We start from the raw sequence: 26,099 nt of genomic DNA on the forward strand, positions 1-26,099 counted from the left end.
CTCCCTTCCAGGTATATTAGCGTCAATCCAGCTTCGTCTGAAATTCTGCTTCTTTTTTTGGATCCTTCTATTTCATCTTGAAAATTGTGCATTGACCAAAGACCTCTGACGCTGTCCTATTTTGTCAAAGGTGGCTAAATAATTGTTGCAAGATTAATAATTCTATCTTCTTTAGAAATGAAATAATAGCTAAGCTTAATATATATGCTTTACATATAAACAGTCCAGTTGAAATGATTTGTTTTAAGATGAAAGGGAAAACTGGAGAATATACAAGTGCAAGTGAATTGGACACCTATAGATGCTCATGGCTTTCAAGAACTGTAGGTTCTCTATCTTCTTAATGCCCAAAATGGTGAGCATATTTGTCGATTATATCTCCATAAATTGCTAAACCTGAAAGGCGCAAATCACACATGTATTGTAATTAGTTCCCCTTTTTTCAAGTGTCTCAAAACTACTTTCCATTACATTCTTCATTAAATAAAAAAACTTTGTCCTCAAGTCTTAATCAGGTGTGTTCTACCCCTTTTATGAAACCTCTGAAGTTATACTACTGGGTCTAAAACCAATTGCTGTAAAGTACAAAGTAAAGTTGGTGAAAGTCATATTGCAGATTGCAAATCACTTTGTGCATGTCATGATAAAGCTCTGCTCCCTGGTGTGTGTTTTAACATGAAGGGAGAGCAGGTTGGAGCATCCACTTGTTTTTAGCATTAAAAAGTCCCAATATAAAGTTTATAGGCTAGCTAGATCTTTCAACTTTTAAAACCCAGATTCATGTCAGATTGGAGTTATAATGCACATCAACCCCAGTCCAAATGGTTTGACATCTGGCTTTGGGGTGGAATTTTACAGCACCATCATTGCAGGGGCGGGGCCGTAAAATGCAACGAGCTGTTCAAAAGTCCATTGACTTCGGCGGGACCGAAAATCCCACCAGTGTAAAATTCCGCCCTTTCGAGTTCGATTGGTACCTGACACTGCACCTTTCCTGTTGACATGCATTGGAAACTACTTCACATCAAGGCCAAAGTGCAAGAATATTTGCAATCCAAATTAAATAAGAGCTTGGACCAGCACACTTTAAAAAAAATACCACCAGATTCAAGTCAGTATTCATTTGATAATCTGATTTTTATTTTAGTGGAAGCTTGAATGATTTGAATAAAAATTAAAACAAATTAATTCTTGGACATCTTTTTAACTGGTAGGGCGGAGACCTTCCTAAGGCACCCTGCTCCTTGTTTAGGAAACAAACCAAGCCCAGCGGAAGAACGCTTCTCATTTTGGCTTGGCCTGTTTGGGTTGTCCACATCCTCTGGCACAGGCTTGTTTTTGCATTGTACACACCAGCTGCTGACTAGATTTGTACCAAACTGTTTTGTTTTAGGGAATAACCTATATCATGCACACAAACAACCTGACCAACACCCAACTCCCTGTACTCAATCCAGAAGGGAAAAAAGGGGGAAGAAAAGGAAAAAATAATTAGGATATGACCCGCTGCCTTCCACGAGGATGAAAGTTGCTGTCATTGGCACAGAGTCGCTATATTCCAACAATCTGTCAGGGCTAACTATCATCTTCCTTTATCCATGCTTTGTGCGACGTGTTTTGGTGGCATGCTACTCAATACCAACATCATTCTGTCAAGACAAATTTGAAGTACATGCAGTGGACTAAATTGCAACTTATGATGTTGATTAAAAAGAATAAGGATTGCTGCAGTGATTACTGCTCCTTCAAATGTGCTAACAAAATAGAACTGTTTAAAGGTCTAATGTAGCTACAATTGAAGATTATATTGTCCAACATAAAATTAAAACCTGGCTTCCTACCCAAGCTTGAGCTGAGGAATTAATAAGAACTTGACCAAAAGGTCCATATATTAATTACAATATCCACGGGGACTATCCTGGAGTTCAGTAGCAGCCAACTGAAAGCATTATTGAATTACTCTAACTTATAAGGTTTTGCATGTAAACCCCTTTTCTACAAACATTATTTTAAAATTAAAATAGATTTCAACTATTTGAAATAGCTTTTAAACTTTTCTGGATATATAGAAATTAAAACTTCTGAACTTAAAAATCATCTTTTTATATATGCTTACTGTAACAAATTGAAAAAGTAACCCTCTGGATTGCATGCTTGCCTAAAGCAGACTGAATGAAAATGAAATAGCTCCACTAAATCGACTTTGGGAAAAGGGAGTCATTTTACGCATGTCTCCTCGGTTGAATTATCCAACACTGTCGCAAGTAGAAAAATAAAACTCAAACACTGAGATGCCACAGCATGGCTTACTGCTATGTGAATTGAAATCCAAAGTATGAATCATTGAGTTTCACTGATGTAAAACTTGGTATTTTATTCACACTGGGTAACAAGCTGCCTCCAGAAATGATTGCCCATGCCTATTCAAAATATATCAACATTTCAAAGCTCTCATCATTTTATCGAGTAGCTGAACAGGACAATTATTACATCCTGTACTTTCTAAGTTATCTGAGGCACTATCACGATAAAAAAAAAGTGTTAGTAACAGAATGTAGCCAAATTAATAAATGCTGTAGCCTTTGCCCAGCTAAATTTTAAAGGCATATTTGATTTAAATTATCCAAATGAGTATAAAAAATATACCAGTTAGTATTTATTTTCAGAAAATCTAAATTTTGTGTTTGAATATCTTGTGCAAAAGTATTTAAAACATATATATATATATATAAACACACCAAGGTAATTTACAAGTTAGACAAAGAAGAATGCATGAACGAGCAGAATAACCTTAAAAAGACGAAAAAGGTGAATCTTTAGCAGCAGTAAGGTATAAAGTCACCGCTAGAGTTATCTGCTTGAGAATTCAAAGGCTGGACAACTGGACAACACCAGCATTGGGCCTCAAGTGAAGCTGGACATATACTTGTTCTGCAATGCCTTATCTGTGTAACCTGCTGGGATTAGTTTAACACAGTAAAGCCAATTATAGCACTTGCCATTACGCCAGCTATCTCCAACCCCCTCCCCCCATACACGCACTTTTATGCCTAAGCACTGCCCTTAAGTGTGGAGTGAACCTCTCCTCTTGATTTCCAGAAAGAACAATAATGCAAATTAAGCGAAGTCTGTGCTGTGATTCAGCAGCATGTTGAAGCAGGCAAGACCCATTCCGTCTGTGGAGCTGTGGCCATATGATTGATTGGACAGGTGTCATTCATACTAATGTTAAAACCTGACAATGCTGATCTGTAAGGCTCTACCGACTAATACAATCTGAAGCCAATTACAAAGCTCCATATGGGTACAGTAAAGCGGCCGGCGCAACAAACAGTTGCGCCCTGCTCGTGCCACGACAGCTTGAGCGGTCATTTAAGGAAAGGCCATTTTTCCAAGAAAGAGCTAAATCTGGCTGGCTGCACCACCCTTTAATGTGCCTTATATCAGTTTACATTTTGCTTACACTTGACGTGACATTCGATACTGGCTGAACAGGTATTTCAATGTAAATGTGGCAAGGAGAGAAAGTAGCATTAGGATTCTGACGAGCAACTTTTTTTTGGTCACTTAAAAGTCCAGGGAGGGAAAAGCAAAGGAAGATGCAATAACTGAGCAGCAAGCCAGTGAGATTGTTCATGTCAGCACCATACTATCAAACACACGTGAAGTATGATTGGGGACACAGGGGGTAAATATTTCACTGCCAGACAGTACTGAAAGCTGCAATTCATTTCTCTCTCGGTTTAGGACAATGACAATTTAATATAAGGCGAGTGAATGTAAAAGAGATAATACAGCACAAACTGCTTCAGTGTAATCGCCTATTTCCTCTGGAGAGCTTAACCACAGTGGCACAGGCACACATTGAGCAGATCAAAAATATATTGTTTTTTCTCAGTCTTTCCAATTAAAATATTATAGGCAGGCTTCTGCAGCTCTGTAAGGTTTAGTGAACACAAAGACAAGGAATATACTTGTTAAAAAAAAAGCTTTGGTGGGGAATGAAATCAGGAGCTGCAAAGGTTTTATTTTTACTGCAGGTTAATTACTGTAGCACAGGAGGCTCTGACAACAAAAGAGTGCAGCGAAATACATTCAAATGAACACACTAAATAGCCGTATTCCCTGTAAATGCAAGGTTGTCACAGTGTACATCCAGCATCTTTCAAATGGAACATCTGACCTCTTGCAATATTTAAAGCTCTGTGCAAATATGCAAAACCAGCTGATCAGCAGGGGAAAAAAAAACTCCATTCGAGGCATTTTGAGATGTGAAGGTATTTTCATACAGGTTTGTGACGTTCTTCCTATATCCCGAGCCTGTTGCTGACTTGAACAGGGGCGATCATTTAAAGAGATGAATGATACAATGAAAAGTGAAATAACTTGAGACAAGTTGTCAGCTAACTGAGATCAAGGCACAGCTTATTCCACCCCCCACCCCCCCACCCCACCCCCGTCCTTTTTTGCTGCAAGCTGCCACAGTTAAAAATCCCCCCCTTACATTCAAAAACAAAGGCCATGTGTACAAATTTCATTCGAATGCAGCTACATTAAGTAGATTGTAAAAACCAATCATACAAATTAGCTTTTACAGCAAGAAATCAAGAAAGGCTTTTTTTTAAAAAAAAATCCTCACATCCCTTAAAATGAAGCATTAAAAAATCCTAGATATATAATAGATACAGAAAAAAATATATAGCATTTGACAGCACAGTCCTTGTCCATTCCTTTGGCTTTCTCACATCTTTGGCTAAATTACAAATAGCAGCACAATATGCAGTAACAGTAGACTGCTTCTGGGAATCTGGAGATAATTCAGAGAACATCCGTTGCACTGAAGAGTAGGACGTAATCCTGGCACAAAACATGCAAGCAAGCAGCACAGACACACAGGGACATACACATATACAGCAAACCCCTATAGCCTTGCAAAGCAAAAAGCCCAGAATGGAAAAAAAAGGTACCTACTCTTCGTCGTAGTGGAGAGAAAAAGATTCAGGGAGACAAAGTTCTACCAAATCCATGTGCGCTCAGCACCATTATTCGAGCCCACACTCCTGGCAATAAATCAAAGTTCCCTGACAGAGTGGCGCAATTAACACAAATGTTCTCTGGTGACAGCCTATAGGCAAAGCCAGCTGGGACCAGGCTCGCACTCTCCTAATCAAGGTCTTAAAGTCCCGATTGTAGCTTATTAATATGAAGCAGGTCTTTACATATGCAATTCCCGACCTCACCAGTCATCGCATTGGTGGGATTGCAGCCACTCAGAGTAAAGCACTGTAGACAGGACAATTCCTACACTGGCTTAGGAAAGCAATGCAGGTACAGTAGGCGGGAAGTCTCTAAACTGGGAGGAGGGAAGCAAAATTCCACAACCATATACAGTACAGCATTTAAAGCACAATTTTCTATTAGCCTTAAAGCAGTGTACAAAAAAAGCTTAAAGGAACACTGTTTATTTGCTTCTTTGCAGAAGTTACTGTTAAAAATGACTGATTGTGCTAATAGAACTCATTTTACTACAGGTTTATTACAATTATTTTGCCTGTAGTATTCTCAATAAAATTCTTGTGGAGTAGAATTAAATTCTCATGATATATATTTACTGAGCATTTACAATAGTCCTTTTTTGCACCTTTCTATATAAAATCCACGAAGGGTTTTTTTTACTCTTTTTAAAGCTAAACTGTCTTTCCCAAGGGATTTTAAAGGCAAGCACCATTCTATGTTGTAAAAAAAGATTAAAATCTAAATGCAGACTCCACCATAACCTGAAAGCTGCTCTTAAAGGGCTTTCTTGTCATTTTTACCTTTTTTAAAATTTAAAAGTCTGGAATGGTTAATAAGTTTCGCATATTGAGCCAGCTACATTACTTACATGTTTTCTTAATTTTGCAAAGTGGCAGGTTTGTTCTCTATCTTGCAAATTTGGAATAAAGCTGAGGACTCATGTGGAAAAATTTAATAGGGGAGCTTTTACACCTTCATATTCAACTTGAAAATTAAGGATCCATTAGAAGTATGATGACAAATACTTCCCCTGTGCAAACACCAATATCTTCACTGTGTTGACATGAATTGCTTGCTACAGAGCAATACGACAATGTGGCTTGAAGCAATTGTAGAAAGGCTAACCGGCGTCAAAGCCATTGCAAGAACTGTTCTGAAATACAGCTCCTCCAATCATGGTCTCCTTCAAATGATGCGAGCTCCAACAGCTGGCTGTCTCCCTGCATTCCGTTAACCCAATGTAAACCCTTTTTACTGTCCAAAAGCAAAGCTGTCTCAGAATTGCTTCTGATGTTAAATTAACCATTCTGCAAGCGCAATAGTGCTGGCAGTTGCTTTCTTGTAAATGCTTCTTGAAGATTTGGTGATCACGCAATTCAAGTTGAAAATATTTAACAAAGAAGAATTCTGTCTAATTATGGTATGGATGAAGACCAAATTCAGCTGAGTTTACAGATTTCATCAAAATGCAGTTTCATTGTGTATAGATTCTAGAAATACATGTGCCATGGAATCAAAGATCAAGCACAAGTAATTTTTGCTACTAATTTTTGCTACAATTCATAGTTTGTCCAGTATAACACAACAAAAATTTACTTGGAAGCTAAACTTCTGCACTTCTTATATTTCTAGTTTTCATAATTTTTCATCTTATAATTTAAATTCAATTTATCCAACATTTAAATCAAATGCAGCGAATTAATGATATACCTGTCAGTACTCACATACAAAAAAAACGCCATTCAAATGGCACTTGAAAACTGCATTAGGTTGTCACTTCAGAAGATCCTGGCACTGTATAGGCAGTAGAAGTATAGTCTTATACCAGAGTTTCACAATCCAGATATGCACACTCTTCACACTACACTTACAGTTCTTCAGATAAAACACCACATGGCTGCACCCAGCTCCTTTGACTTTCAAATCACCCAAGAGAACATTTTAAATAGAAACAAGATGTTTATTCTAGTTCCAACCTATCCCTTTAAAAAAAAACTGTTGCACGTATACAATGACAAAACATTTTTTTATCCTTTCTGGTTACAAACAGGAGGAGCAACCGTGCACCTAGCTCCATCAATCGCACATGACCAGCCCTTGATATTGTTATATGCTGTACTGACAGTACGTACCTACAATCTATTTCATCTCTGATGTGCTGCTTAGAAGAAATGTTATCATGTGCAATGGCCTGGATCATATGGTATTGACCAGCCCGACACATTTCATATTTATTTGTGTCGGATCCTGCTTTTTGGTGGGATTGTGTCAACTGGCCACAGCATGTACCAACAGAACCTGCAAAATCTGCTTCAGCATAGAACCAGCCACTTTGCACTTGTCAATGTGAGAATTCTGCATCCTTTCTGAACACAAACTTTACATTAACCCAATGTTTGGCAATAAGCACAGAGGAAAGCATAAGCAATCTGCTGTGTATTCGTATACAGAATACATTTCTTCATAAAGCTAGTGTAAACACGTCATTGTTCAATGGAACTGCAATAGAAGTAGTGTAATGACTACAGCAATGTCTACCACATAAAAATACCACACCTTCATGCGGAGAGGCTCACAACGAATCTTAGCAACATGCAAAATTGTAGAAAAAGCGCACTTTTAAAACTTATCATCGTACTATGCTGTATATCTTCCTGTGCCACTGATGCAAATGCCAACAGGAAATCTCCACTCTCCCAAAAAAAAAATCCGCATCTGTAGAAGGAAAGTGAGGGTATTTTCCAGCACTTTTGTTTTTCCAATTATTATCAGTGTGATATCTGATCTGTCCAACTCTTACACCCAACCAGGCAGAACACTTGTTTATTGTGGGAAATAGATCACAAATTGTATAAATATGATACCACGCTTTATTTTAAATACATTTATATTTATGGGATATTTATTTTAAATTAATTCAGATTAGTAGTGGCTGCTCCATTAATGGCCAGCCTGTCTCTCACCAGAGGTATGTTAACCCATAAAGTACTTGCTCCCTTTGACAACAATAATTTTTTGTGCAGTACTCTGTATGCACCAATGATCTGTAAATACAAAAACCTAATATAGAGTGAAACATTAAATAAATGCAATAATCAGCCAATGGATGTAAATGCTGCATTTTGCTTTGCCCTTTAATTCTGGTGAAGTCATTCTTGCCATGTTATAAGGGTTAAAGCAAGCGCACACATGTTCCTATGTGAACCACAAATACAACATATTTAACACAATGCCGAAAAGTTGCATTAACAATGCAATATTGTAAAATAGAACACTGCAACCAAGAAGTAGTAAAGCGATAAATATACACATGCCTAGTTACATTTAGCACAGACTTTAATACCTCAAATTTTTACTGTCGAAAAACTGGCAAGGAACATATCAACTCTTCAGCTTGTAAATGCTAGAAATGAATCCAAATTCATTCATTTTAGGTCTGTCATTAATATACTGTTGATAGTATGTAAGAACATGAAGACCACAAACACAAATTACACAGACCAACATGACCCAAACAATTAGTAAGCAACTGGGTACATTCACCTGCAAAGCGATGAAGCGCGTATTATGTGCATTTGCATCACTTTGTTCCTTACCTTTCGTCTTTATGCGCACTTTAACAACGGAAGACAGATTTTATTTTGAACAGCCTCTTGCTGCCATCATCATCGTCAGAAGTTTTAAGTATTTTGAGGGTGGGAAATAACACAAGAACATAAACAATATTGACCTGATATCTAAAATAGTGCTTTTGAAAAGTGCTTGCTGAGTGTTTTGTAACCAATGGATTAGAGGAATGTTTCTACTGATTACAGAATATACCCAAAACATGCAGGATGGACTTCTGCATCACCTGCAATTTTAGGTTTACATCTATTCTATTTGCAATGCCAGTATTGCTAACAGAATTTTTATCCAACTTCTGTATTTATAATACTGGTGATTTAATAAACTATAAATCTTTTTATTACCAGCAATTAAGTCTGATTTGATGTTAGCAAATATTTCATGTTCAATAATAAGTCATGCCAGTTATTTTGGTCAAGAAGCTTCTGGGTGTTGCTTTATTTCATTTGAGCAGTAGCAGAAGACATTCCAGAAATGTGCTATTAAGCTGTGATCAGTCGCTTCAACACTGGTCACTAAAATATCCTGCTATTCCGTTTCTGACAATAGAGGGCAGTGATGACTCTATGCTTCCTTCCAGTGAGCACAATGAATATCCACAATGTTCTTAGTCTGCAACTACAGTCTTTACCAACATGCACTTATCTTCAGAAAGTGCAGGAAATAAAAGAAAGGACACACGCATGCATCAGATACTGAGTTTACCCTCAAAAGGCACACTGTTGCCCAATTGATATGAACAACTGATAAAATAATCTCCATGTGCATCAGGCAATGCAACTGTCACGTTGAAGAAAGGTGGCAGGTCTCAGGCACCCTACCATTTTGATATGTTAATAGCTCTTCTTGGTCTGTGGGTGGTCTGCTTTTGATGCTATTAACAACTTCAGCACTAAATCAAGTGACGGGTATATTCAGGGGAATCAATTCAAAATCTTCACCCCATTTAAACCCTATGATAATATTCATATGATGGAAAAAATTTACATATGTTTAAGAAAAAAATAACGTGCAACACTCTTTACTTTGGTAAATTTAGAACTACCCCTGTAGATCATGATCGCTTAACATCCATCCTTGCACTACAGTACAACAGAAGGCATGGAAAGAAAGGGATTTCAGTAATTTACTAGCTATAAGCAATATAGTCTTGCACAGCATATTAATTCATTTTTATTATTTTCATTAAAAAATTTGATTCTCTAAACTGAACCTGTAGTAATCGCAGGGTTAATACAATGCACTCCCAACATTGCATACATACGCACTATATCAGTATACAATACATCAACTTTATCTATGCATCATTTAGCCTTTTTAAGCTAGCAAAATGAATTGTGGTTTTCCATTTCATATCAGCTAATCATGAGGCATAGCTCTTTAACCACTACAATACATTTAATCCCACACTCCATACACACTCCAAATAATGCATAGCATGCGGGTAATTAAAAATGTCAATTAATTAGGAATCAAGCAGAGCCCACCACCTTGTCTCCCAGGCCACATTTCACAGTTCATTTTATTCGTGTGTCCCTGATCTAAACGTTTGCAGCAGTTGAGGCTTTTGAAAGAGACATTACTTCTGACACATCATAGAAATATGTTTAAAATGAAAAGTGGAAGTGGTAGTTATGGTTTATAGAGCACAATTATGCCTTTATAATTCCTGACATCTCCCCTGTTACTTTTCCATGTAGTTTAATTTCACCATTAGCACTAGTAACAATACAAATTAAAAGTTCTTGCACTTTACATCACTACCTGAACTGTTTTTATAGTCATGTTGCAATAGACTAAGCAGCACATATATTTTATACAAAATTCAAATGAAATGTGCAAATACCATGGAGTCATGTTCTCAAGTCACCAACATCTTTTAATACCTTTATGATCACATCCAGAATGATTCTGGTGGACTAACCCCCAATGCCAACCCAGTGTCTGCTGCATTTACACACTACAGTTCTGAATCCTTGAAAGCTCAGCAAGGATGACACCATTGGGGCATCAAATTCACCACAGCAATATTTCTCCTGTTAACTATATATGCATTAATGATGAACCCCAATCCCACTTGAAGCCCATGTTTGCATTTTCCTACCACCCATGCTACACCAGTACAAGTCAGGTACAAAGTGCTTTTTATTTACAGGTATATAAACCTGAAAATTGCCGTAACAGGATTTTCAATTATAAAGTTAATTCCAGAATAGAATGCATATCAGATTGAATCTGATGGGTAAAATCTTTTCAGACAATCCAGAGAACTAAAGGAGCAAAAAGTATTTTTCACTGAAAACTTCAGTATAATCAAACTGAAAATCAAACTTGCAGTATTTTACCAATTACATAAATGTATATATCCTCCTTGGGGGGAGGGCAAAGGTGGGGTGGTGATGGAGAGGTGGTGGTGGAGAGGCAATAGCCAGGCAGTCAAATAATAATTGGAAGTGACCATCAAGCAAACTACTGTACATTCTACATGATAACAAATTGCATTTCTATATCATCCCTCATCTTGAAGTCTCGGAACAATCTACTCACAACAAATCATTCCATGGTAAAAAAAAGAACCAAGATGCACCTCTTGGCCAGCAGACATTGTGGGTTCACTTAAACAATTGGGCACTAATATGAATCTGGCTGATTGTGAGAAAGTTGCAAATAACACTGCCATTAAACTGATGACCGTTTAGTAATCTGCAGAATGGGAGAAGGCAGGGGTTGGGGGAACGCGAGGAGACAATCCTCTAAATCAGGCTTATTTGGCAGTCTTGGAGTTACTGATGGAACTGAAAAATCTGCATAATTCAGAGTTTGCACGAAGCCTGCAGTGCCACTGTCCAAAACCTTAACTGGAGTGGTGCTGGCGAGAGGGCTTGTTTAACCCCTATTATCTGAAAGCAGCTACACAAGGGACCACATACAGGAGTGCGCGCACACACACACACATACACAAAACCTGAGAAATCCTGATGCATTACAGTATAGCACTTGCAAATAAATGTGGTCTACTGAGATATGGTCCTTCTAATCCTTATCTAAATTGCAATTAACACTTCACAGCTACAGATATCTGCGCAAAACCCAAGCTGTGTTCTGTTATTTTTTTGTTATTGGACGAAAATCAAATCAATCTTCAAATAGGATTGGAATGAAAGAGGCTGATCTCTAATTGCACGAGCAGATAACAATTTCATACTTTCTGCCCAAGTACAGCCATCAGGCAGCAGGAGGAGCAAATAAAGAAATTAGCCAGGAAACACTGCCACTGTATAACATTTCATTATATTCCTCATCATATGCCAGATAACACAGGGCAAATATTTGAAAAATAAACAAACAGTCGTACTGCTGAAAGAAATGGAGCATTGTGTTTTATGTTTAGGTCTGCTTTCTTCAAATAATTTGTCACCCTTGATAGTCACAAAATGAAGTCATGAGGGCTTCATAAGGGAGTGTTTATGAATTTCTTATCAAAATCTCATGTGGCGCCATCCCAATTATCAGGTAAGAACAATCATATTAGAAAACACATCGGCTGTTTAATGTAATTTGCAATTGTTAAAAAAACAAACAGACATACAGTAATTCCATTGCAATTAATCTCCAATCTAAACATGGCAGCGCATAGAGAGAGAATAAAATACAGTCTGTGTTAACTGATGCAGGCCTCTTAATCTACCATGACTGAATGCGCTTATCATCTCTGCTACACTTAGCTAAGTTATTTCTTTGTCCAAACATTAAGGGGAAAAAAAATCAATTCAGCTCAGGTTTTCCCACATCTTCATATCACTTCTCATCTGAACTCTATGGAGGTAGAATTTCAATTACCTTGGAGAACTCCCAGTGAGCCAGGATGAACACGGTCCTCCTGGTCACAGCCAGTAATTGTAGAGGGGTCTGCATCTTACATTTGATGATATGGCTTACAAAAATAGATATTCCAGTTATTTGATAAAGGTATAAAAGTCTTCTTAGGAACATTGCCACTATTTCTCTGCTCTGTCAAGCAGCAATTGAACAACTAAGTCTGTTACTTTGTAAATGTAATAATTAACATATTTACAATGTGAAAAAAATGCTGACTATAATTGTAGCTGCAACAAGGTTCCCTAGGGAGGATAAATGAACTTTGAATATTCACTATTTGGTTGAAAAAAATAATTAGCTTCCCATCTCATTCTCTCCTTTCCCATCAGATCACTCTTTTTAAAAGCATTCCCTTCAGCACAAAACATGAAAACAACATTGAATTTGCTTAAAAATGATTTCCAGATCTTTAGTTAGGATATTAAATAGCTTCCTGCTTGTATGGAACAAACAGCATTGGCAGACACGGAGTACATACATATTGCGGTAAGTTGTAAATATACAGTTGGTACATGCTGTTGCTCTGTTGTTAAAGTCGTAACTGGTTATACCCGGCTTGTGAGGAGTTCCGATCAGATAGCTGCAAGATGGAAAGAATCCACATTATATAGATTTACCCCCATGCCTCCGCCAAGTTACAGCAGATACACTCCCGACTAGCCAACCACAGCCCCATGACCCTGCTATGGTGGAATATCACCAGCACTTTCTGGTAAAATTGGCTATCAAATATTTGCTATTAATTCAATTTTTAGAATCGTGAGTTCTCACACTGTAAGTATCAAACCCTCAAGATGATGGTTATAGACCTCTATGAATTAAGTAATACCGCAGTCCCAGAATGTTATGGGTGAATCTATAGCACTGTTGGCTCATATCCTTGTTTGGATGAGCATCAATGAAACCATAAATGACACTAGGTTTGGGACCATTCTCAGCTTACTCTTCTAATTGTTTTTGCAATGTGATACTAAAGTACCATAGTAAGCCCTAAAGTGCATTTTTTCTTCCATACTTTTTAAAATATTATTTAAAATGTCCCAAAGTATTCAATATGTTTATGAAGAGCTTCACACTTTCTATTTTTAAGTACATCCAACTGAAGATAGTTAATGAACACCACTGTTCTTGAGAAAATCACAAGTGTGCAAAACGCATATTGCCTTTAATATAGCGAAAAGAAAATTGCAAAATACTCATAACAAATTGGAGAAGATGTTCCAAATCAATCTACGGTTTTAGTTACAGTGATTTCATACAAAAGCAGCATACTGCCATCCACTGGGATTAAGTGTCTCCTCTTTACTGCTAAATATTGTGGGCTGAAATCTATGATGGTGCACATTTTCTGCTATTTTAGCTTGAAATTCAGAAATTACAGAAATAAACTGAAACCCAGTGAACATTCTACTATTATGCGTCTTAATCCGATTAGTACATAATTTCAGAGTATCAAACCACTCACTAAGGACAGTATTTGAAACTGATTTATTCTTTTTTCAATATAGAAAGGTCTCAACAAATATCAGTATATACTAGTTGTGACTTAAAAACCTCAAGACACAAACACGCTAAACCCTTTTTCGCTTTTGGTCGACAGAAAGTGTGAACTGCCCTATCATTAACGCCATGAATATGTTAGCAAGTGAATAGCCCTGACCCTGGAGTTAATCCTTTAATCCCTTTGCATCTGTTTGCAACATTTCTGCAACCTTCTTTTTTGACAACTTATTTTTTTACTTTGTTAACAGTGAGCCAGTCTTACATTTTCAGTTTGTTTCATAGAATTCATTTAATGTCACATTCCACTTAACATGCTACCAGCAAATCTTGTGTAATACAATAGCTACAGTACTTACTGTCAATCCAATACAGTAGTGTTTAAATACCAACAAGACACACAAACAGACGCTAAGGATGAAATGTCTAAAAGCAGTAGCAGTAATGGGTTAATTACAATAACTCTTCACTATCTTTCCACAATAAAGGGCTGTTTTATCCTGCCAGTTTGGAACTGCCAGATTTATGGAAGCACTTTATGATGATTTATTCATCCTATGTTGCACTTTCAGTCTCAAAATATATTTATAATTCAGATTGAACATACATATACTGTAGAATAAATAATATCACAATGCATTTACTATCTAATAAAATTTCTATTTAATGGATATAAAGAGAAACAGAGAAACTACTAGGTTAGTGAAAATGCCAAATGTTTATTCCAAAGTAACATAAATCCCTTTGCTTGAAGCTGAATTCTGCACTACCCTGTGTTTTAATGGTTAGAAAAATGAAATAATTCAAGTGGTCTACAGTCAAGAAAAAAATTGATAACAGTCTCTGCTCTATGTTTTTCATTTTACATCATCTGAAATATTTGCGCAGCATTTTACCAATGAACACTTTCAAACATGTCACAACAAATATAACTATGTTGAGAAATAAATCTGATGAACTTAGTTCTCTCAAAATTACACACAAATACTGTAATTGTATCAGAATTTTATCAGCTTCTGGCACTAGCACATATAAATAGCACTCAATGAGCATTACACCTTGGAAGGAGGAGAAATAAGATGCCTAGAACAAAGATTTAGTGCAAAGGGAGCAATTGATCACAAAGTGGCTGAGTTACATCAATAGTTGGGAAGTAGATTGAAAAACAGGTTATATACATAGTTTAAATTTTTATCCAGAATATATACGTTAAAACTATTATTTGGACTGTGCTTTTCTTTTTAGGAAGTGTTTCACATTTGATGATTGATATTCCTTTGGTTTTCTTAAAGCTATGTTCTGTTTCACCAATGTAAAAATAAATTCAACCTTGATATAAAGTATTTTCAAAAAAGCTTAGGACCAGGCTTTTGCCACGACAGAAAGGGTCTCCATTATGGCGCAAATGGTAGAAGTGGCCAAAAATCTTAAGTCCCACCCCCAAACACGGCACTTTCCATTTTCGAGGGGGCAAGAGTGGGACTGGGGCATGTTTTTGCACATCCACGGTTTACAGAGTCAGCAGAGGCCATTTAGATCATCAGCTGCCTCCACTGAAGTGGGATTTTGGAAGGCCAGGGGTGTGAAGTGTGAAAATTAGACCTGGTAAGAGCATGTCTGAACTTTGTGGATTGGTTTGGATAACCGGGGTAACCCTTTGGAGAGGTAAGGTACCCCTTTGGATCAGGTCCTGGGACAACTTTAAGGGAGGTCAAATGCCCTTTGGGGTAGGTCAGGTGTCCTTTGGAATTGTTAATAGTAGGTATAAATGTGCATTAAAAGTGCATAAATTAATTACTGTCAAGCTCATTGGAGCTGTCCACAGACATGTCAAAATCAATTGTCAAAATTGTCAGAAGCACCAATCAAGAGGGCCTGTCCAAGGGAGCTGTCAAAACTGTCAGAAACACCTGTCAAAGAGATCTGCAAAGGGAGCTGGCAAGCTGTCAAAGCATTTGAAATTTTTGCCCTTTAAATCTTTGGAAAAAGTTGCCTGGAGTGTTAAAAAAATTATTGCTTGCTATTTCACTCTGTCTATTGACATAAGTATGAGGGTATTCATTACTGGATTAGTGCTGCATGACTGATTTCACAACCATCCATTATCACAGTAGGGTGCTTGCCATTTCAGTTTGATTGACAGCTACAAGTGGTATTGACTCTTTGTTGTGGGACTATGAATTCCAATGCTTGTTATAGGGGGTTTGGCACTAGAATGAAATATTTGTTGTTATAAGGCTTTATGAAGTTGAATGGATGAAAATGTAGTAAATGGGTTTTTCTGAATGAGAGTGTTTTTTTTCAATATAGTGAAGTTTGCAATTGACACATAAGTTTACATTACAGAACTTCATTTTATCACATTTCTGCTTGGTCCTGAGGTCTACCCATGGTGGATACTAGGTGATTTGGCATGGCAGGTATAAGGCCCTGGGGTTGCAAAGAGGGGCATAGGTGCTACAAAGGGCCATGTGGGATGGGTGCAGGAGCATAGGTTGGCTTGGAGGGTATGAGGGACCATGGAGGTGGGTGGAGGAGCATAGGTTAGCGTGTATGACGTGCCATGGGAGCGGGTGGGGTCATGAAGTGGCATGGGTTAGCATGAATGGAGCATGGAATGTGTGTGGGGGTGAGGGAGGTGAGGTGTGAGGGCTGGAGGGATGTTTCATGTTTTAATATTTATTTTTAAGCTTAGGACAGGGTGCTGGAGCCCTGAGGCAGGCCTTCCGCGCGGCCCGCCTCCACACCTGACATCCTCCTTATTTCTTCCCAGGTCACCTGCCTGACTTCTAATCCAGCCTACACTTCCCGGACTGAAAATTGAATGTCCGGGCGGCCATTTTTAAAGATGGGGATCGCAAAGCTGGAAATTCTCCTGTCTGCACACCCGACCCTGGAGTGAAAATCTGGGCCTTTGATTCAACGTTTCACACATATCATGCATCTGCTCCTTCTATATGAAGTAATAAGTGATCAATTTGATATTTTTAGCATTGATCTGTGGTTTGAGGTAGGAGAAGAGTTAAACAGTCAAACTGAAGTTGGCAAGGATATGCAGAGATAGACAGAATGAGAGCTGCCAGTTAAGGTGGGTGTAGTGCAGGATGAAGCACAAAACAGGGCCCAAGGATGGAAAGAAGGAATGCAGAGGAAACTACAACAGTGGTATCTGCCTTGAATCAGCTCGTAAAATTTTTTTTGAAGAAATCAATTAACCTTCTCAGCTTTTTTGAATGTATTATATGACAATCTTTTTACTGTTGTAATGTGAGGCGGTAAAAAGGGAAGCATAAAAGAAAGTTTCATTAAGTTACTTGCTACAAAATAAAAATCAATTTTTAGGTAGCATTGATATAGTCACTGACATTTTACCTGGTTTCAAATGCTACTGACTTCAGCCTGTGTTTTCTTCTACAGTCCTGGATTCATTATTACATATTCAAAGGAGTCAGTTGTCTACCAGTGCAAATCTCTGTAAGAAGACATCAACTACCAATAATAGTCAACCATTTCTCAACTGTACTTTCTTCAAGCAAGAAAATCTAAATAATGTGCAGAATTAGTTCTGGGGATATACCGATGGACTTCAACTTTCAACACCTAACAGCAGAGCTGTAATTGTGAACATTTAAAAATCTTCTGGAGAAATTTTATAATATATTACACACACATACATAACATTGACATTTCTCATTGATATGCTTCAGTCTGTTAAGTATAAGGCAATTATTTATAGATTTACACAATGTGCTTAGTAATGATGCAACTTGTAAGCTAGGTTCTAAATAACAAGTGCATGTGCAGGTATCTTTGAGAAGACTGGGTCGCATGATACCCTTTGAACTTTGAGCCCTAGATTTTACAGGATCAAAATCTCCTCTTTTAGCTAGCTGTATGAGTGCTAAGTAAAGGAACTTTGGGCAGTTTCAACAAATTTCCTGCGGTCCACAGCTCAACAGCCAAAATTGCTCATAATTGAGCACAAATTGCCACTATTATCATCGTCACTAAGATGTCAGGCATGGTTGGGAGTGAAAAGGACAATTCACACTGATTGATTAAAGGAAAATTTTCAGAGATTGGGGTTAAGGCAAGTTGCTTATAGCATAGAGGCCATCACTCTGCAATTGGGCCCAGATTTTCATGTCAGAGGCTGGAATCAAGAGGTGGGACGATTCCTGCTGTCGCAATTCCGCCTCCGTCATCAGGCTGCCAGGAAGTGCAATTTTCCTGGAGTAAGGCCCCATTTTGTGCCGGAGGCAGGTCTGCTGCCCACTAAGGTGGGACGGCCCTGGAGAAAGCCCGCTGAAGAGCCCGTCTCGCTTGCCATTTTTCTTTTCACGAGTTCTGATGATCCCTTATAGTGCCAGCAATAGGCCTCGGCCTCAGTTGCCAGCACTTAAAAACACAGATATGCGTCTCCTGAGTCATCTGAGAGAAGCCCCATCAAAACCAATGCCCTCCCAAAATTTGGCTGCTCTATGGAGTCGACCCCTGCCTCCAAACCCTCCTTTACTGCCTCCCTCCATGTTAATTCCAATGCTACACTTAAGCCCCTAAAAATTCTCTAACTTAACTTTCAAGAAGTTTCCTGCCCTTTTATCCCACCACCATGCCTGTTCCCATCTCTTCTTAATTGGCAGGGATGCAAAGGGCTTCCAAAGCCCACCTGCACAATGCAAATCCTGAAAGTTCTGACCTTAGGCCTTTGGTTAGATATGGACAGGTTTCCTGTCCCACACCTGATCCTGCGCTCCTCAAAATGGCCATCAGCAGAAATTGAGGCTGGATTCTGCCAACACAGCTTGGCCATGGACAGAGGCATGGTATTTGCAGTGGACCCAGCACCACCACAGGGCAGGGTGTCCCATGATGTAGTGAGATCTGGAGTGCAGGATGTGCTTCTTTTCCTTTTCTTCACTGTCGTTGCTCTGCCTCATCACTAAGATGTTGTGACTCAAAAGTGTGACGCGGCTTGGACAAGTTGTTGCCATTCTGAACGATAGCTAGCAACTCAAGGAGAGTTAGAGTGTCTTTTTTGGCATTTTCTTTGTCCTGCCCTGGAACATTGGCCATTTGAGAGTTGAGAAATCAGGACTTGGCAGGGAGGATGCTTTTCAGTTATCCGGGCACAGTATCCAGTCCAACGAACTTGATTTTGCAGGAGTTTTGCCTGAATACTTGTGGAACTGGCTTCAAGAAGGACACTGGCATTGGTTCAACATCCCCCCATTGAATCCAGAGGATGCAGTGGAGGCATTGCTGGTGGAATTTCTCTAGCGCTCTTATATGTCACTCATACACAGTCAAGGTCGTATTGCAGCAGCAGGAATGTGCTCACCCACACCCTCAGTTAGGTTGGCGCCCGCCCTCTTCCCACCCCCACCCTGGCAGCGCTGAGTGTTTCAGTGCGCATTTCACACTGGCTGGCTGTTAATTGGCCAGCCATCGTGAAATCACAGTTGGGAGCCAATCGCGACCGGAGGCCCATTTCCCGTCCGCTTCCGGGCCCACCAATCGCGCGCACCTGACGAACAAAAAATTCAGGCCTATGACTTTTGTTGACCTGTGGAGGTCTTTGTAGTCAAACACTTGCTGCTTTAGTTTGTAGGAGGCTGAGCTGGTGCAGCGGATCCAGTATTGGATCTCCTCATCAATGGAAGCCTTTTGAGAGAAATGCCTGCCAAACTATGATAAGTGCTCAACATATTCCAGAGTCTCTCAACATATATGAGAGGTGGAATATTTGGCTGACCAAGTGTGGGTTGATATATAATTTTTGCTTTGGTAACATTCAGGGACAAGATGGGTTTCTTATATGTAGAATTGAAGCGGTCAAGAGTAGATGACTTTATTTGATCCCACCTAATATAGGCACCTGGCTCTTTAGTGTGTTAGTTAAAGGCCTGGCATATATTAAGGCACCCCTTTGACAAATTAGTCATCTCATGACTCCAATGTTTTGAATCCTATCAGGATTCGTTAGTAGGCCCAATGACCACAAACTAAAGGTAAGTGTTTGAAATTTGTTTTTCACCTTTCTATGAAGGCAGGAGAAGCAACTTCCCCATCTACCCGCACCCCGCACCCCCCCCCCCCCCCCCCCCCACCACCGCAACCCCCAACCATAGCTCATCCCTTACAGGGATTTAACCAAAGGCTATTGCTGGCACAGCAGTTGGCCGAAAATTGGCTTCTCACAATGGGACAAGTTATCTGTGGCAGTGCAACCAGCAGCTTGTTCTCAGTGTACAGAAGAGGTGGAGGACCAATTTCTATCCATCCTAAGATCTGTCTGTTTGGGTTGTGTTGGAACCAGAGCACCAAGTCTGGGCACGAGAACAGGTCCAGGCTATTATCTACCCCATGACATTCAACTGCAAAACAGCAACTATTGCCCGTTTATATTGCAGACTGCTGCCTAGGGTCTGCCTACAGCAATTGAAAACGTTTCTCATTTAGAAAATAAATGTATCTCTTGGGTACAATAAGATTACATTGGCTGCAAATTGTTGGCTGCAGTTGGTAAATTATTCCCCTTGGTTTATGGATGTGACCTCAAGTGTGCAGTAATGCTCTCACTCTTTGGCACTCGATGTTATAACTATCTTGGCACTTCTTGTAATCTTTGGGTCAATAGTCAATAGCCTCCCAAACTGCGGCCAATATTTGTAATGTCAGTAGAGATTTGGGCTTGGCCAAAGAAAGGTGAAGCAGGTTTACAAAGTGCATAATGCACTCTCAACATAGTAGGAGTCAAGCATTCCTTCACTTGTCATTAATGTTTAATGTGATGGGTCACACATCAAAAAGAGATTTATGTCATGCCATCCCAAATTTTGACTTAAAGTAAAATAGGACATTCAATTATTTCTGAATTTATCAGCTAACTCATTGCCAATCGAATGTAACAGAATACTTTTTCTAAAGTTTATTTTAAAATATAAATACTCTAAACAATTTGTTATTTCAAAGCAGAAATTACTTGACCAAATGTTAAATTAATTGCATAATGAATCAGATTTTTCTAGATCAATATTCCCAGAGAAAGACTTGCACTTCCAGGGAAAGAAAGGGAGCTTTGCGCTAGTAAAAGGAAGTTAGCCTGTGTAGAATATGCATAAAGATGAGTTAAGGAGATCACTTCAGCAAACAGAACAGTTCCAATTGTTTCCCTTCCTGGGATTAAGCTGCTGACATGATTTTGTCATAATCACACAAGCTAATGTAGAAAAACATGGACAACAATACAACTTTGAAGAAATAAACACAATCATCATGGGTTAAGAGTAATGCTTCAATTTATTTTTACTGTACGTTGCAGTAAATATAGAAAGGATGCTGTATAAATAGGCTCAAGCAGCTCCAATGGACCAGAATTGAAGGTCTATGTGCTGAAAACTAAGTTGCAGGTTTAACAGCAAATTAGAAAAATCATATTGTAGTTCTGATTAAAACCCTATTTTTTGCAACTCAGCTTGCAATATTAAACAGGCATTTATCTGTACACCACAGAGCTTGTTTGCATCACATAACAATATGCACTGAATGGGCCAATGTACAAGATCACAGAATGAAACAGTTTGGCATCACATTGACTGCTGTATTCAGAGTGAGAGCGCTCTGGAAAAAGATCAAGCAGATCCAAAGTAACCCTAATTCCCCACAACAATAAAAATTGTTGCATTTGATGCTTTCTCAATGAAAAACAACACTCAAATTCTAAATTTCTCTGTTAATCCCACAGAAAGGTTGACAATTCATTACTTGCAACTGAACAATGCAAAGCATTCAAGCAGCCCACGACCCACCCACTGAATAAGTGTTCTACAAGAAAATATCATTCAAGTTTCTTGCATGATTTTCTAATTTTGTACTTTCAGATCACTTAAGGTCTATTTCATGCAAGGAAGCATGGACAGGAGCCCACATAACAGCCAAGGAAAGCAGTTTGTGAAATCATTTTTAGGTAATAATCATATTTAAATGTATTGTGGTAAATAGATATCCCTAATATTACTGAATTCCAACAATGTTGAATTTTTTCATGAAATTTAACATTCGTACAAAGACTCCATTATAGTTCTTTAACTAATTTTCTTCTGATTACAGGAAGTATTATAGTTACATATAATGCAGCATTGTTAAATGCTCAGATCAAAAGAAAGAACTTACATTTATATCAAAAACAGAAATCTCTCTTGAAAATATGAGGGTAGAGGTTACAGGTTCTTCCAGAAAATTTGGGATCCAGCACTGAAACAAGCAGTTGAGTATAGCTGAAAAAAGACATTTTGTCAAAGCTTTTTGTCTGGCACTCATCAGGACAATTGCAAGAATACCAATGTCAGGGGAAGCAACAACTTTATACTGTATGAGAAGAGCGTGCCGATTGGTTGGCAAGTAGCAACACAAGTGGTATTTGACACTAACAGGATGCTGCTGTCAAGCCAAAAAGACGTTCTGCCTATCACACAAATGAGTAATACGGTAGATGAATTTCAGTGCCAGTGTGATGATAGGTATGTAGGCCAAACGTCCCAAAGACTGGTAGATCATTTCAAACAGCATGTCCCTTCCACTGTGTGCAACAGGCAAGGTACAGACTGTACCCAACCAGCCCGTGCTTGCAAAACTCAACACACAGTGTCTAACATTAGATGTGACTCTGCAAGTGGACAACGTTTGTTAAATAATTCTCAGTGCGCTAAAAATTACGCTGACAACCAATTTAAGATTGTCAGTCAGGCTTAAAGTGTGGCACATTTGCGTGTACTAGAAGCTACATATATTAATACAAAGGGCCCCGTTCTTTGCAGACAGAAAGAACATGTACACACATTGCGCCTGTTTCAGCTAAACAAAGTAAGTGATAGCCATTCACTGGTTCATTCCTCAGGGCAATACCTTGACCAATCAGAGTCAAGCTGCCTGGTTTAAATTTTAAACAATGCTTGGTAGTTAACTGTCAGTCACCATTAACTGGTGCATTCTCCATGGCAATGGCGCTACCAATCGGTCCATTTGCCAACCAATCAGCATTCTCTTCTTATACAGTATAAACTTGCTGCTTCCCCTGACATTGGTATTCTTGCGATTATCCTGATGGGTGCAAGATGAAAAGCTTCGATAAAATGTCTTTTTTCAACAATACTCGAGTTCTGCACTATCAAACGACTATTTGAAACACAAGCGCCTTTAATTGGAATTGTCAATGCGGGATTTTCCGCACCTGTCCGCTGCCGGGATCTTCCAGTCCCACCGCAAGTCAATGGACTTCTGGCTGGGCTGCTGCCTCGCCCACAACGGGGCCAGAAAATCCCGGCCATTGTTTACGGTTGCTGAATAGGCGCTGAATGTTATTGAGTACTTTCATCTCATCACTGGCCACTTTTAACTGAGTCTTTCTCTCATTTTAGCTCATTCTGTCCTGAAGGTGCTGATTTATACCCAGCCACAAGCTGCTCTCCAGTATCTCAAACAAGTGCCTTTTCTCTGCATGCAAAACACGATAACAAGTGCCATCAAGCCATTCCTTCATGGTTGGCATCACAGCTGAGTCCAATCTTGTCCTCACCCACCACCCAAATATGTGAACCTTGCAGTCACCAGATCAAGAACAAGTGCTCCGCAAGACTGCTCTATTTTTACTGGTTCTTCAAAGTCACTGGTTTTAGTGAATCCCACGGTTTTACTTTTGGCTTTCACCTGGCCTTGCAACATCAGCACTAGGTAATCCAGCATCACGAGCACAACACAACTTCATCTCCTGGATGGTGCACATCTTCACTGAGCCTTTGACGACAGGTAGGAATGGTCCTTAATTTTGCTTACTTTTAATTCCTAGATTTAAAATAAATCAGCAAATAATTTTGCCTCCAATGACGTGAGCCAGAAATTCCATGGAGTGACAAACACAGTCGAATTGCCACCTTGCTCCTTTTTACTTACACTGAAATGCAGCTGCACCTTTCTCGCTCAACCTTCCGACTCAGGCTGGGTGAGAAAAGTGCAGTATAGCTGTCCAGGAATTCTCCAAGTTGAGTGTAATAGGGTCGAGGGAAAGGAAGCCACACCACCTTTATAACGGCACTAGCTTCTGTGAAGCAGGTAAGTTTAAAGGTTCTGATGAAGAGTCGTACGGACTCGAAACGTTAACTCTGTCTTCCTCTCCACAGATGCTGTCAGGCCTGCTGAGTTTTTCCAGCTATTTTTGTTTTTGTTTCAGATTTCCAGCATCCGCAGTATTTTGCTCAGCCACTTTGACAAGCCAGGGATAAGGTAAGTGTGTAAGGTAAATGGGTAGTAATGGGGTGGGGGGGGGGCGAAGTGTGGCAGGAGGGGGTCGGTTAGGTAGGATGGGTGGGGGCTTAGTGGTGGTGTGAGTCAGGTGATCACTGGGGGGGTCAGGTGATCACTGGGGGGGTATCGGGTGCTAAGGGGGGGATGTCAGGTGGTGGGGGTGTAGTCGGAGGTCAGGAGGGTAGTCAAGGTGGGGAAGGGAGGGTAGTCAGGAGGGTATTTGGGGGTGTCCCATGGTGGGTAGCCGGGGGAGTGGGGAGTGTAGTCAAGAGGTCCAGTGGGGCGTCCGGGTGAGTTTCAGTATGATCGTTACCCAGGAGTTAGAAGTGGTTTTAATTCTTCCATCTTTTCCTGGGTAACTAATTTTGTAAGACAGTTGGAGCCATCCGATTTAAATTGGAGTATGAGATGGTTCCCAGCGCAGGGTGATTGCCCAATAAAGTTTGAACTTCCTGGGCAATTGCCATGCAATCCTATGTGGGGACTTCAGGGTGTGGGGTGAGGGGGTGAGGGGAGGTTCCCTTGCGCATCTTTGGGAAATTATGTGGGCAGGATCTTCCCCCCGTTAGGGGGGGGGGTTGTGTGGGAGCGGGCACGAGTGGGTGGGTTCCCGATCGGCGTCCCCAATTGGGGACGCGCTGCCATTTTATGCAGGCGGGCCAATTAAGGCCCGCCCAGTGTGACATCCGCCAGGAACCCTGTGTGGGTGGTGGGGGGATCCCCTGAGCCGGGAGTGCAATCTATCATGCATGCGTGCTAAAGGGCACACAGATCTCCCTGAGGGAAAGTGCTGCCTCAGGGAGAGCGGCTCAGGTTTGAAAATTTCAACAAAGAAGGGGAAAAAAATTACTGAAAGGTCCACTCATGTGCCACTGTCACATGAGCTGGGACATGTCAATTTCTTTTATTTAAACATTTTATAAAAATTTTAATACCCTCATGAAACCCGTGGACGAGGTTTCATGTTTTCTCAGAAGCCCACCTGGGTTCCCGGCCTGCCCGCCAACCTTAAGGTTGGACGGGCAGGTCCATTAATCACGTTAATTACTTTTTTAATGGCCATAATAGGCCTTTGACAGTTCGGCGGGCGCGCAGCTGAATTGCCTGACGTCACCCTGCATCATTTTACGCGACGGCGAGCGGGCCCCGCCCCTCCGCTCGTCGAACAGAAGATTCTGCCCTATGAGCCAGTATCTAATACTAGTAATTCTAGTGATGATCTTCAAAATTAACTGTCAATTAAATTTCTCGACAGGAATTAACATTTACAGTCAGCTGTTCGATTACATTTACTTGTCCCATACAGAATCAAAAGTTGCTAAAATTGACAGCCAGTTGGTTAATGTTTACACATGCAACCAATTATTGGATCTAAGGCTCAAATTAACTTGTTCCTTACTGTCCCCATTACAGGATCCTATCTTGAAAATAAAAGCACGTGAATAACCTTTATTAGCCTACACAATTTGTGTGTGTGTGTGTATGTGTATGTATATGTCTGTTTTGATATATGTATGCAAATATTACACATAAACCTGTTACTCTTTTCAGGTAGTTTCTACAACTGCTTCATAATTAGTAAACCACTATTAATTTCGGAACCTATTAAGAAGAGCTAACAGAATGTCAAAGATTAAAGCTGCAGTGACACTGCCATTCTTATATTAACACAAAGCAGCTTTAGGTGCACATTGGCAGAAGAGTGGCAACATAGTTCATGACACAGATTAGCACCTGACTGAAACACATTGAAGCAAAGGATGTGAAACCCTCAG

At 39.6% G+C, this 26,099-nt stretch overlaps 1 protein-coding gene across 6 annotated transcripts in view; it reads right to left on the reverse strand.

The window, feature by feature from the left end:
- The window catches only part of esrrga (estrogen-related receptor gamma a), a 268,041-nt gene that overhangs the window by 101,972 nt on the left and 139,970 nt on the right, over positions 1-26,099 (reverse strand). For 2 of the 6 annotated variants that reach the window (XM_078557072.1, XM_078557076.1), the window contains exon 1: positions 4,972-5,191. The exons of the other annotated variants lie outside the window; for them this stretch is intronic. In XM_078557072.1, the coding sequence (XP_078413198.1) occupies positions 4,972-5,027 (56 nt within the window). In that variant the 5' untranslated portion in view covers positions 5,028-5,191. Of the gene's footprint in view, positions 1-4,971; positions 5,192-26,099 lie in introns of those variants that run through there. 6 annotated transcript variants of the gene reach the window in all.

Source organism: Cetorhinus maximus, chromosome 14 (assembly GCF_964194155.1).
Source record: "Cetorhinus maximus chromosome 14, sCetMax3.hap1.1, whole genome shotgun sequence".
Lineage (NCBI taxonomy): Eukaryota > Metazoa > Chordata > Chondrichthyes > Lamniformes > Cetorhinidae > Cetorhinus > Cetorhinus maximus.